Source organism: Trichechus manatus, unplaced genomic scaffold, assembly GCF_000243295.1.
Source record: "Trichechus manatus latirostris isolate Lorelei unplaced genomic scaffold, TriManLat1.0 scaffold00094, whole genome shotgun sequence".
Taxonomy (NCBI): Eukaryota; Metazoa; Chordata; class Mammalia; order Sirenia; family Trichechidae; genus Trichechus; species Trichechus manatus.
This window is the reverse complement of record NW_004444030.1, coordinates 4,060,875-4,074,100: the sequence shown is the minus strand read 5'-3', so window position 1 is coordinate 4,074,100 and position 13,226 is coordinate 4,060,875. Positions and strand designations below refer to the sequence as shown.

The following is a 13,226-nucleotide window of genomic DNA, read 5'->3' as shown; positions in this document are numbered from 1 at the left end:
ACAGTTCATCACTAGAAAAAATATCTTTGCTGAATTAAAATTGAGTGTAAATAAACTCTCAATATTTTCTCTTAGTTATCCATATAATTTACATGTTGGAAGCCTTCTTAACATGTTGAATGAGTAGAGTTGGTCTTACAGCAGAGAATCTGGGCAGAAGTATAACCAAAGCTGTATTCAGAGTCTCTAGATGGGAGTAGTCCTTCCCAGCTTAGAGAGATTCATCTCTTCACCTGAGCCTCAGTTCTGTACGTTCCACAGTAGTTATTTGTTTGGGTGTTAAAATAGTTGAAATAATGGCACTTGGTAATCTCTTAGTCAGATGTATCCACTCTGACTCACTGCCAAAATCGCAGATTTGGGAAGAATGGATTTGTAAAATCCATAATAATTGCTATTAGCACAAATAAAGACCTGGGGAGACAGTAGGCAGGGCACAAAAGAGAACACCTTGAGACACTTTAGAGTGAAAAGAACTTTAGCTGATCTGGTTTCTCAAATGATTAATGTTTTTATTACCTGTAGTTGGTATCTCACGTGCTTGTATTTTCCCTGTAATGTCTGTTAACCTCTGAATTTTATATTAGTGTGTTAAATTATATCCAATGACCAATAAATTATCATTGGAGGTTTTTTTTCTTATTAATAAATCTCCTTTGTGGGTATTCAATTATGACTTGTCCATAAAACTGAAAATCACAGAAAGAAACTTGGGCAGGGCTTTTATAAAAAATAACTGACCTATAGAAGAATCCTGATCAAAAGAGGGAAATGCGGAACAGAATTTCAAATTCTCATGGACTCTAGACTTTCTAGAGCCATGGAGGCTGGCTGAACCCCTGAAACTAATGTCCTGAGATAATCTTTAAACTTTAAACCAAAAATATCCCCTGAAGTCTTCTTAAAAGTAAACGGTAGTTTAGCTTAACTAGTAAAGAATGTCTGCCTTGAGCATTGTGGTCTTTCAAGATCTATGTATATGGGATCAAATTGACAGCAACTCCAAAGATAGGAAACTTAGGGGGCAGTGAGTTTATGTTAATAGGGGAAGAACAACTCAGAAAAGGAGAGTGAGAATGGTTGCCCAACTTGAAGAATGTAATCAGTGTCACTGAATTGTACATGTAGACACTGTTGAATTGATGTATGTTTTGCTGTGTATATTCTCAACAACAACAACAAAATAAAATTAAAAAGAAATAACTGACCTAGACCTTGAGAAAGAGAACAAGCAAGAATGAAAATACTAGATTGTGAAGAATGTAGTGGCTAAGAGAACCTGGACGTTAGAATCAGACAGATCTGTGATGGAGAAATAAAAGTGGGAGTTATGGAAAGATTTGACATTTGGTCTTAGGCATTAAAGGTCAGGTAAAGTATAATGGCGAACATCAAGTGGAAAGGGAAAACTTGGGAAGGAAGGGATTCAAGAGGCATGGACTGGGTGGCAGAGTGAACTGAAAATAAAGAAACTGGACTGGGAAGTGGCTGCTAGTCTTGTTCAGGGATGGGAGTCATGAGAGCCACAGAGCCATTTTGACAGAGGAAAAGCAAATGGAGTTTTGGCAAAAGAGAGTGAAGGTGTGGGAGTGCATAATTCCCCCAAGGATATGAAGACAAATTAAAGTAGGGCAGTAATTGGGTTTGATGAAATCAAGATAAACATAAGCTAGTAAAGAAAAGAAAACAACTTTAGGTCTATATTATTCTCCTAAATCCCCTAAAACTAGAAATGTATTTTTGTTTTTTTTTCAGTTTATGAAGTCATACTTTTCAGTGCCTTTGTTTCAGAGCTATTAATCAGCTCCTTATGATTGGTGGGGAAGACAAGTGTTTCTACCATTCCAGATGAACTCTGTGGATAGAAGGTCTTTTTTCTAAATTCATCCAAGTCCACAAGTCTTAAGATCCACTGCAAGCTCCAGCTAGTAGGCCCTTGATGGAATAGGTACAGTGTTAGGAAATCCAAAATCTCAGCCACTGGGGCTGTGGAGACAACACTTCCAACTCCAGAGAGGTTGATTTCGTTCCTGTTTTCCAGGAACACCTCCCCAACAAGATTTGTATAAAAAAACAAAAAAAAAACCAAACCCACTGCCGTCGAGTCGATTCCGACTCATAGTGACCCTATAGGACAGAGTAGAACTCCCCCATAGGGTATCCAAGGAGCGCCTGGTGGATTCAAACTGCTGACCTTTTGGTTAGCAGCCAAACTCTTTTTATTTTTATTTTATTTTATTTTATTGTTGTGCTTTAAGTGAAAATTTACAATTCAAGTTCATCTCTCATATAAAAATTTATACATACATTGTTATGTGACCCTTGTTGCTCTCCCTATACTGTGACGGCACACTCCTCCTTTCTACCCTGGATTTCCCGTGTCCATTCAACCAGCTCCTGACCCTCTCTGCCTTCTCATCTCGCCTCTGGACAGGAGCTGCCCATTTAGTCTCATGTGTCTACTTGAGCTAAGAAGCACACTCTTCACGAGTATCATTTTATGTCCCATAGTCCAGTCTAATCTTTGTCTGAAGAGTTGAGCTCGGGAATGGTTTTAGTTTTGGGCTAACGGAGAGTCTGGGGGCCGTCTTCCAGGGTCCCTCCAGTCTCGATCAAACCATTAAGTCTGTTCTTTTTACTATAATTTGAGTTCTTCACCACACTTTTCTCATGCTCCAGCAGGAACTCTCTGTTGTGTTCCCTGTCAGGGCGGTCATTGGTGGTAGCCGGCCACCATCTAGTTCTTCTGGTCTCGGGCTGATGAGGTCCCTGGTTTATGTGGCCCTTTCTGTCTCTCGGGCTAATCCTTTCCTTGTGTCTATGGTGTTCTTCATTCTCCTTTACTCCAGGTGGGTTGGGACCAATGGACGCATCTTAGATGGCTGCTCGCTAGCTTTTAAGACCCCAGATGCCATTCACCAAAGTGGGATGCGGAACATTTTCTTAATAAACTTTGTTATGCCTCTTGACCTAGATGTCCCCTGAAACCATAGTCCCCAGACCCCTACCCCTGCTACTCTGTCCCTCAAAGTGTTTGGTTGTATTTGGGAAACTTCTTAGCTGTGGTTTAGTCCAGTTGTGTGCAGCCAGACTCTTAACCACTACACCAGCAGCGTTTGCAAGATTTGTATAGTGCTATGTAAAATTTGTAGGAAATGTTGGCACAGAGAGGCTGAGTGTCTTGCCTGAATGTCTCATTCTAAAAAGAATTAATGTAGATGTGATGAAGTTGCCGACCAGTTGCAAATGGCCAAAATGATAAAACATTGTAAGTTGAGAAATAAATGTCAGGAGTATTGATTTGCAGTCCTTAGACTAGGACTTTTAAGCTTGGGACATTTTTTAGGGGAACATGTGAGTATTCTGGTTGTAGAATTAAAAGAAAAAAAAAGGATGTTGTTTTTTTTTACTTTAAAATTAGCAGGCAGAAATATACAGTTCACCGCTGGAAAATCAACCAGTTGACAGTACATTTGTCCAGAACCCAGCAGGCATGAGGAAGGGAAGTGACATGCCTCCATGGGACGCTTCTCTGCTAGAGAATGAGTTTTTCCGTGGTAAGTCTATGCATTAAATTGCCTTGGAACTCCCAGTGGTAATGGAAGCAAATAATAATTACAGTTTACATTAAAATGCTCAAAACATAGCAAACCCTGTACTTTATTTTCCCACTCCCCTTGTTTACCTTATCTGAAGAAGATGCTATTATCTGCTACTAACAAAATTTTAAAGTACCTTATGATTAAATATAATCTAAGCTAATATTCTCTGATCAAGCCCCAATAAATACATGAATTAGCATTAATGTTTAATATTTAACCTCAGGTAAAAAGGAAGTATGTCTTTTGGAAATATATCTATAAATTTTATTGTTCTTAATAGACTTTTATTGCTTCTAAATACACTGTAATGAAATCTAATTATTATAAAAGAATTAACCTGGTATAATATATAATGATGAAGATTGGAACAAATTCCAAAAGTACCATGTACACATGTATCTTATTATCATGTGAGCACAGTTCACCTTTATGTGTCAAATTAAGCCTGGCCCTTTGAAAAGTTAACTCAGAGGTCATTCACCCTGAAGAACTAATTCCTTTTGCGAAGGCAGTGACATCACCTGGACCCCATAGTGGAGGACAGGTGGGCTGGGCAGACATTGAGCAAGATGGTCAGCCTAAGGACTCGCTTCAGTAAGATGGTTGCTCACAGAGAATCTACTTTAGAGAAAAAGAAAAAGAAAAAAAATACCCAGAGGAAAATCTCTGTTTCAAAGCAAAGGTTTTGTTTGAAGAGGAAGGTCACTGTTTATGGAATGAAAGAAGTGATTTGGCCCCTCTAAAAATACAGAGGAGAAGCAGAACAGGAATTTTTCCGACCTCACAGGTAATCAGTAAACGGCATTGTTAACTTTGGACTCTGAGTGATCTTGAATACTTAAAACCCAGCTATGGGGATGTTAACAGTGGTTACACCTGGGTAGGATTCCAGGTGATTTTACTTGTATAGTTATATTTCCTATGAGCATGTATTGAACATGTATTGCTTTTATAATCAGAAAAAGACTACTGAGGGGAAAAAATAGCCATTAACAGCTTGAGAGGGAGAACAGATTTCAAAGAGGTGTTATTATAATTTGTTTAAAAGACAGATTTTGACTCATTAATTTTTTTTTTTCCTTTTGCTCTGTCATATATCGTTTGGTTATTTGATTTGGGAATGTAGGTAATAAATTATTTTAAAAACTGAGGACAAATAAATATGTTTTTAATTAAAACATTTCCTGGAGGATTCCTTAGTTAAAAATCCTTAGTGCTCAAGCTGAGTTCTGTTGGCTGTACAGATGTGATGACTCCAACTTGTAGCTAAAATAGGGCAGGGAAGGTCCAGAACAGACTTCAAAGACCCCTTTAACACCTACCCTAATATAATGCGCCTGTCGCATGTACATCCTATTTACATGCACTCAAATACCGACATGCCTCCCTCACTTTCCCTGTCATTATAGAGTTAAAATAACTATATTTTTATGGCAAATAATTTAAAATAACCAAGGATAGTACACCATTTTATGTAGTTCTGAAGGAAAGATTTCTGTAAACCGAAAGCTTCTTCAGCAATTTAAATAATCTCACATATCACCTACGTTGAATTTGATTTTAATTAATGAATGTTTCTTCAATAAATAATCTGGTTGTATTCATTATAACCTGAATATCATAAAATATATTTATCACAAGTTGGGCCTGAGGAAATTATTGTTCTCTGTAAATCTGAACAGGTTTTCTTTAGGAAAAAATGTCAAATATGATTAGAGACACACAATTCACAGAAATACCAACCATGTCGCTAAAAATGTGCTGTGACTTCTCTGGGGTCACAGAGACTGTGGCCTAGTAAGCATGAGCCCTGGGCTTTGGCTTACCCTGGGTCCTCAGTATTATAAGGAGGTCACTAGGCCCTGACTTGGACACCATCCTCTGATGTTGCTACTGAGAGAAAAGTAAACATTGTTTAACAACAGCAACTTCACAACCTTGCAAACATATAAGCTCCTAGTGAAGTTTTTATAGCTCATAAAAAAGCAAAACGTGAAACACCAGCTTTTATGGCACAGAGGTTGCATTGCACAGTGATTGAGTGCCTGGACTCAGGAGATAGACTGCCTCAGTTCAAATTGCAGCTTTGCCACTTACTAGCTGTGTGACCTTGGGAACTTACTGGATCTCTTTGTGCCTCAATTTCATCATTTATAAAATGAGAATAATAATAGTACCAACCTTGGAGGGTGTGTAAGCATTTAATGAGTTAATATACTAAGTGCCTGATGGATCGAGCCCACTGCCGTCAAGTCGATTCTGACTCATAGCAACCCTATAGGACAGAGTAGAACTGCCCTATAAGATTTCCGAGGCTGTAAATCTTTATGGGAGCAGACTGCCACGTCTTTCTCCTGTGGCCTGACACATAGAAAGTGCTAAATTATGAGGATGCTAATGGGTCTTGATTTTTTTCAGGAAAAACACTATCATTAGCATATCATGTAACAACGTTGTATAGAACTTTTAATTTTCTGTATTTCTCTAATCTAGCCAAATAAGTATATTTATAAGTTAGGTGTTAAGCCTTTAGTGTTAACACTGGAGTGGCATACTGTTTTCTTAACAATGCAACTGAGAAGTCACACACTATTTACAGACCCTCATTTCCATTACTATCCTATGTGGTAAACACAAGTGGACATAGTTGGCAACCTGGTAACCTGAGGAGCCTTGGTGGCGCAGTGGATAAGAGCCGGGCTGCTAACCAAAAAGGCCAGCAGTTCAAATCCACCAGCTACTGCTTGGAAACCCTATGGGGCAGTTCTACTCTGTCCTATAGGGTTGCTATGAGTCGCAATCAACTCAACAGTAACCTGAAAGAAACAGAAAGACACGGCTTAAAAATACCAGTGGCTGCATAGTTATTCAATGTTAGAACCAGTACTAGAATCTACATTATTATAATTTCCCTTTATTACTACAGCCGTGTCTTACAAAAATTTAGTACACTTTAGATGCACTAAAAGAAACCAAGATTAAAATTAATTGTCAAAAAATTAGGTTTTAACTCTTTACGTTATTATGGAAGGTTTATTTTGTTTAAAGAAGTATGATCTAGCAGCTTCCATCCCAGTCTTGTTAAAATCAAACTATTTAAAAAAAATAATCAAAATTAATGCATTCGTGTTTGCGATAGTATGATGTAAGTAAAATTATAAATGAGTATGTTTCCTGAAGAAGGTCCTTCAATAATTCAAATTATCGTTAGACTATAAAAATCTCAGACAAAAAAAAAAAAATTGACTCATATTCTCCTTTTAGTTTTAGATGACTTGGATAGCACTCTGGCTCAGGAACAATCTCCAAGCTCAGTGAATACCAGAACGCCCGTCAACTATGAATCAAGAACACAGTTCAGTCGTTTTTACTCCAGTGGGAACAGACCTGGTAATACCGCAGGAAGACACAAAAATCGCTATAATGAAACTTCCAGTATGTCTATCTATGACATCCTAAGACCAGGAGCACCTAGGGAAAGTTCTAACACCTTTTTTCCTAGAACAAGGACAATTTATGATATGTATACGACAAGGAAGCCCAGAGTCTTCCAAGAAGGTTATGTTCAAAAGAATACTTTTGGTAGTTCTTCTCTCTGTTTTCACAGCATACAACGGTCAGCCTCACCAGCCACAAGGCATTTCACAGCGAGAAGCTTACATTTTCCAGCCACAGCTCAGAACAATACTGGGTTTATACCACAGAGCCACCAGCAGAGCCCCAAAAGAACTCGCTTATCATCCATCATATGGAATAGATCAGATTCTTCAAGAGATGGACAGAACCAGGAAGAGTTCCTGAGGGCACCCTCACCTATGGAAACTGACCCTGCTGATCAATATATGTACCCCAGGTGTTTTCAGAATAGCATATATGAATTTTACCATTCACAGAGTGTTTACCAAAGTGTTGGTTTAAATGCCCCTATAGACAATAGAATGAGTCCTGACCCGTTCGAGAACTCAGAGAATATGCCATTCTACCATCAAGACAACCCATTCTCTAGGTCTTTCTTTAGCAATACCTTTGGACGAGGCAGAGAACAGAGATTTGGACGAAGTCCTTTTTGGGGCCAACAGGAAGATCATTCTTCCTGGTCTGACTTTTATCAAAACAGAAAACCATTCACTTCTTCTGACAGAGACTTTGAAATGCTTTCCACTGTTGCAAATAGTGCATCAGATGCTCGTGGCCGTAGTGTCCCTTTTCAACACCAGGGATCATTTTCTCCTGGTAATGGACCAGATGTTTCCAGAGACCAAGAAGAGCCATGTCCCTGGCAGGTTGATTTTCAGACATCCACACTGGAGAGCATGGAGTTATCACAAGACAATGGAAACCAGTTGACTCCTAATTTCAGCACACCAAATGCTTGCCCTATGACTGATTCAAGCTATCATACCAAATCTGGTGGGTTGGAATGTCAACAGGACAGTTCTAGAGAAGTACATTTAAACAAAGAATCTTACTCATTTGGAATTTCTCAGCCTTTAGCATCCTCATTCAAAACTTCTTTCCCCCAGATTTCTGATGACAAAGGGAACCCTCAGAGTTCCAGTTTTCAGAATCCCACAGTCACTTTGCAGGAAATTATTCCCAATAAACCTGTGTGTTTTCCAATAAGAAGCCATACAGAAGTCATTGTGAGCAACAGTGATTCGACTGATTCTCCACCTCTTGCTGAAAGCCAACCCAGTATCTCGGTCACAGAAGGGAATAATGAGAAGGACTTGAATAACTCTATTTTAGAAAAGTACGAACAACTAAACAAGATGGACCAGGCAAACATGACAGGTGAACAACCACAACTTGTTTTACAGACAGGGATCTCTAACTCCTTACCTGATTTTCAAAATCCGCTCTCCCAGGACTCAGCTGAGAACAATCAGTTTGTTTTTAATACATCTACCACAGTAAGTTCAAAAAGATCACCCAGAGTCCTTCCCAGGAAAGATATCTCCAAAATCTACGTATCACACAGAGATAAAGCCAATGAACTTAAAAAAGAAAAGAGTTTTTCTGGGAACAGAAAACTTGGTTCAGAAACATCCTCTCCTTTTCTTCAGGACTGCAGAACATCACCATCTTTTCCCAGCCCAAATCAAGGTTGTCATCAGGAATTAACAGTAAATAATGAAGATATTTCCAGCATTATTAAAAATAACCACTGGAATGCTGAATCTACTGATAATCAAAACCCACAGTCTCCAGAAAAGCCTGTTATTTTAGATTCTGAAGGAGAACAATGTACCATCACCTATTCTATCAACAGCAGGTCTGTTGCCAGCCACAGTGTCTCATGTGACCCATTAGGTCAGCCATCAGATGCACTACAAGATTCCTCAGCATTGAATAATTCTTTCCTTGATGCTCTGGTGATTCCTTCTGCTACAGTGTTCTCAAGGAGAAGTCCTTCAGGAAATGATCCATCTCTGGGAGAAAGAGAAGAAAAAGACAATACTAGCAAGAACCAAAATAATCAGTTTGCCATTAGCCCCTTAGAAAGCCAAAAGAATAATGATAATTGTGTGCCTGTATATAATAAAATGGTTGATGTTGTCAAATGCCACTCAGCTCATCCTTTCAGGGATGGCAAGGGAGAAAGAAAAATAAAATGTCGAGTATACTATGTTGAAAAATCAAGCAAACCAGAAAATAGATCAACATCCGCAAATGATAGCAGTAACCTCAGCGAGGTGAATCAAGGCAATTCCAAGGCTCCTGGGCCTTATACAATTTATTGTACTTTACCAAGAAAATCACCCAGTTTTCTCATTAATAGAAGGAAATCAGAAAGTAAGGTAATGGCTGCTTCATTTAGTAATGGTCCTCTTCCATTCCAAATCAAAAACAATGCGGAAGATCCAATCGGGAAGTACACATCAAACAAATTCAGTCCCAGTTCTCCTGAGTCAGACAGTGAATGTTCCAAAGCAGTTTCAGACTCAGCTCCAGTAATACCTGCAGCTGCAAAGTGGATGACAAATATGAAAATCACTGGATCTGCTTCTGTTAGAAAAGAACCACTTCCTTTCCTCATCAGGAGGGCTCTGTCATGTCCTTCAGGGGAGCCATATTCCTCAATTGGAAGTGATGAAAGAGAAAAACACTCAGTCTTGGATACCGATGCTTCTGCTGTATCACCAAGGCCTTGGGAGAGAATCATTAACACTCTGGAAAGTGACTCATCTGTTAAGGATTGTTCTTTAACTAAAAGCCACCACCAAAAAGAATACTCTCAAGAATGCGCTGAAAATGATGGTAAAATTGCAGCCTCCAGGACAGGTATATTTTCCCTTCCAAATGAAGATCCTTTACCTTTTTCCTCAGAAGTGTCAGGAAAGGAAAGTGGGAAAACATTACATAAGTATAAAACCACTAGCATGTTTTCTGTTTCTGGTGATGATGATAATATAAAATATCTTGAGGTGGTTTCGATATATTATACTCTACCAAGGAAACACAGCAAAAAATTCTGTAACCTCCTTGAAAAGTATACACAAAATACCAATTCAATTACAGAATCACCCAAAGTGGGGACTGAAGCATTTTCTAATGCTTCACAAAACGATAAACTAAATTATTCTACACAAGAGCAGTCAGGAACACCTTCATCTGAAGATCGAAAGATGCTGGTTAAGTCTGCTCAGGAGAACAGCCCTTATATTTCTCACACCACTGAAAATGTGACTGTTTTACAATTACCAGATAGTGGGTCCTCAGAGCCTACATTACAGGAAATGACTTCTGTTGAGGCAGGTGTTTCTCTCCCTAAAGGAGAATCTGAAACTAGAGAGATTTTTCCAGATAACTTTACTAAAGCACCTCTAAGTGATTCACGAAGCAGGAAAAAGAAAGGAAAAAAGTTACAAAGAGAAACCCTGCGTACTTCATTAATGCTTCAGGAAAAAGAATTTACAGAAGAAAAATTGGAAAATTGTCAACAATCCATTAAATCAAGTAATGGTCGTCCCTCTAGTCTCCCAGCCCCTTCAGAAGATAATGTTGAAAAGTCTGAAACTGTAAGAAGTTCTGGGGAGAATGTGGGTAGTGGTATTGCTATTACATCTACTGGAAGTGGAAAATGTCCTCAGCAAGGTATCAGCACAGCCATAGCTGAAGATGATAGCTCCAGTGGGTTGCAGACTAGTGAAGTAAGAGGGAAAGTTGGAACACATTGCCCACAAATGACTGATAAAGCACTTTCTGACTCAGAAAACCATACCTTTGCTGTTACTCTAGCTTTGCATAAACTACAATTTGATGAGGAGACTTATTCAGGTAGACGAGATATAGAGAGTTTGCAGTCTGAACCCAAAGAACTGCCTCAAAGAAGTCAAGAGGTAAACATGACAGAGTGCAGGAAGGCTAAAGATGAAAAACAGAGATTGGCATGGGATCAACCTTCACTTCCTGGAGGGAGTAATGAAAATGTAGCCAGTTTGGATGACCTAGAAAAAGGAAAAAACAGGTCTTCAGTTAAACACAAATTGGCTGCCATGTCCAAAGCAAGCAGAAAATTCCCTGTTACAAATTTAAGCCCCAGAAAACATGTAGCTACTATTTTCACTGAAAGTGAGAGCAGGTCTGGTATTGGAGGTTTAGCTCCCAGCACACCAGAAACCACTCCCCTGACCCCTGAACCCACTCCAACATCTGCAGAATCCACAGATGAAAGCAGAAGGTTGAGTAATGATGGAGTTGATGTGGAGAAATTTGAGACCCCTCTCCAGGTTACTGTAATAGCCAACAGAGAACCTTCTACACACTTAAGTGATCAGAAGTCTAACATCAACATTTCACAAACACGTTGGAATGAGTTTAAGAATATCTCAGAGTCACTACCAAAGAATGAGGACTCTATAGATGTAACAGTAGCTCAGACTTTGGAAAGAGAGTCAGTAAGTCTGGACCAGCCCACATTCATCAGCCTCAGGGAAGCAGCGTTCTCTGACCATCAGAAGAGATTGAGCCCTCCTTGTCCATTGGAGCCTGCATGCAAGTCTCCTACAGTAAGCATTCCACTGGCCAATTGTCAGCAGCAACAAAGGAGTACGTCATCTCCTGAGTGGGAACTTGAGCCACACCTCTATCGTTCAAAGAGCTTAAAAAACATCAGTGTACATGGTGATAAGCTACACAAAAATCACCCTCCAAAAGTCAGAGAGCGCCATTTTTCTGAAAACACGTCTATTGACAATGCCCTGAGTCGACTGACCCTTGGGAATGAGTTCTCTATCAACAATGGGTTTAGTCGAAGGTTCAGATCCTTTTCCGAATTTCCCTCCTGTGATGAAAGTGAAAATTGGGCTTTGTATAGCGACAGGACAAAAACAGGTCGCAAGCCTGCAACATCTATATCCAGACCTATTGACTATGGGATTTTTGGGAAAGAACAACAATTGGCTTTCTTGGAGAATGTAAAGAGGTCACTCACACAAGGAAGATTATGGAAACCAAGTTTTCTTAAGAACCCTGGCTTCCTGAAAGACGATATAATTAACCCTCCGAACCCATCAGAGTCATTAAGCTCGAATTCTCCTAGCAGTCAGATGCCAGATGGTGGCTTATCTCCTGCTGAACTGCTTAATATCTATGAGGAGGACCCAGTGGACTCAGCTTGTGATACAGACACAACCACAGATGATGAATACTACCTAGATGAAAATGACAAAGAGTCAGAACTGTGAAGTTTTTTGTTTCTTTTTCAATAAAACAAATAACCTTGTCAAAATCTCGTAATAAAGTATAAATGTGTATGTTCATGGGAAGGACAGATATAAAAGATCTAATCTGGGCACTGCCTGCTTGGAAAGAGCTTAGGTTTCCTTTTTTTTTGCTCCACACCCTGTAGATACATTCCTGAATTCTAGCACAATGAATGCTGTTTCGAGGGCTCTGTTTTCTGCCCCCCATATATTTCCTTGGCCTTCCTTTATTACCCCCCAGCTGAATCTCTAATGCACTGTCCGATTTTGGCTTTCTGCTTCATTTTTTTCCCTAACATTTTACACCTTTCATTGTGATTTACAGTCCTACTATCCTGGGCACATAAGCTTATTAATTATCCAGCACAAAACTCTGTATTGCTTCTTCCCATCCACACCCTATACTCATGACATTAAATAAAATGTAGGGATCATGATAATAGAGTAAATATTATCATCCTGTTTGACTCATCAGCATTTAGGAGGTTTAGAGGTTTTTTTTTTTTCTTTCTCCTTTCAAACAAAGATAAGGGGATTTTTATTAAGAACATCTTCTTATGTCCATAGAAGAGCCAGGGAAACACATGTCTGAAGAGCATGTTGAGGTGACAGGTGAAAAGCTGAATCCCTAACTAGCCAGTAGAACATTAATGCTCCTAGGAATTCCTCTGAGTTTGTGGGAATTGGCTAAATTCTTAAGGGCTGAATTAATCAAGCTAAGGACGTAGGCCAGGCAACCTGACTGCACAGATGGTAGCTGAGCTGCAGAAATTCTGCTTATGAAGGGAGCATAACTGAGAGGCAGAGATAAGTAAATCTCTCTTCATGAGGCTGACTCAGGTTTACTGCAGGCTTTCTCAGCAACTAGTTTTTCCCCATTTTCCCGGAGCTATCCATTTCCCTGGAGCCCTGGTGG

The 13,226-nt window shown here is 39.3% G+C and overlaps 1 protein-coding gene across 3 annotated transcripts in view; it reads left to right on the top strand.

Annotated features, from left to right (window-relative positions):
• The window catches only part of EXPH5 (exophilin 5), an 85,403-nt gene extending 72,177 nt beyond the window's left edge, over positions 1–13,226 (top strand). For 2 of the 3 annotated variants that reach the window (XM_004382478.2, XM_023736961.1), the window contains 2 exons: positions 3,422–3,557; positions 6,867–13,226. In XM_004382478.2, coding sequence (XP_004382535.1) covers positions 3,422–3,557; positions 6,867–12,292 — 5,562 coding nt within the window. In that variant the 3' untranslated portion in view covers positions 12,293–13,226. Of the gene's footprint in view, positions 1–3,421; positions 3,558–3,594; positions 4,390–6,866 lie in introns of those variants that run through there. The other variant, XM_023736962.1, reaches the window with a different exon arrangement.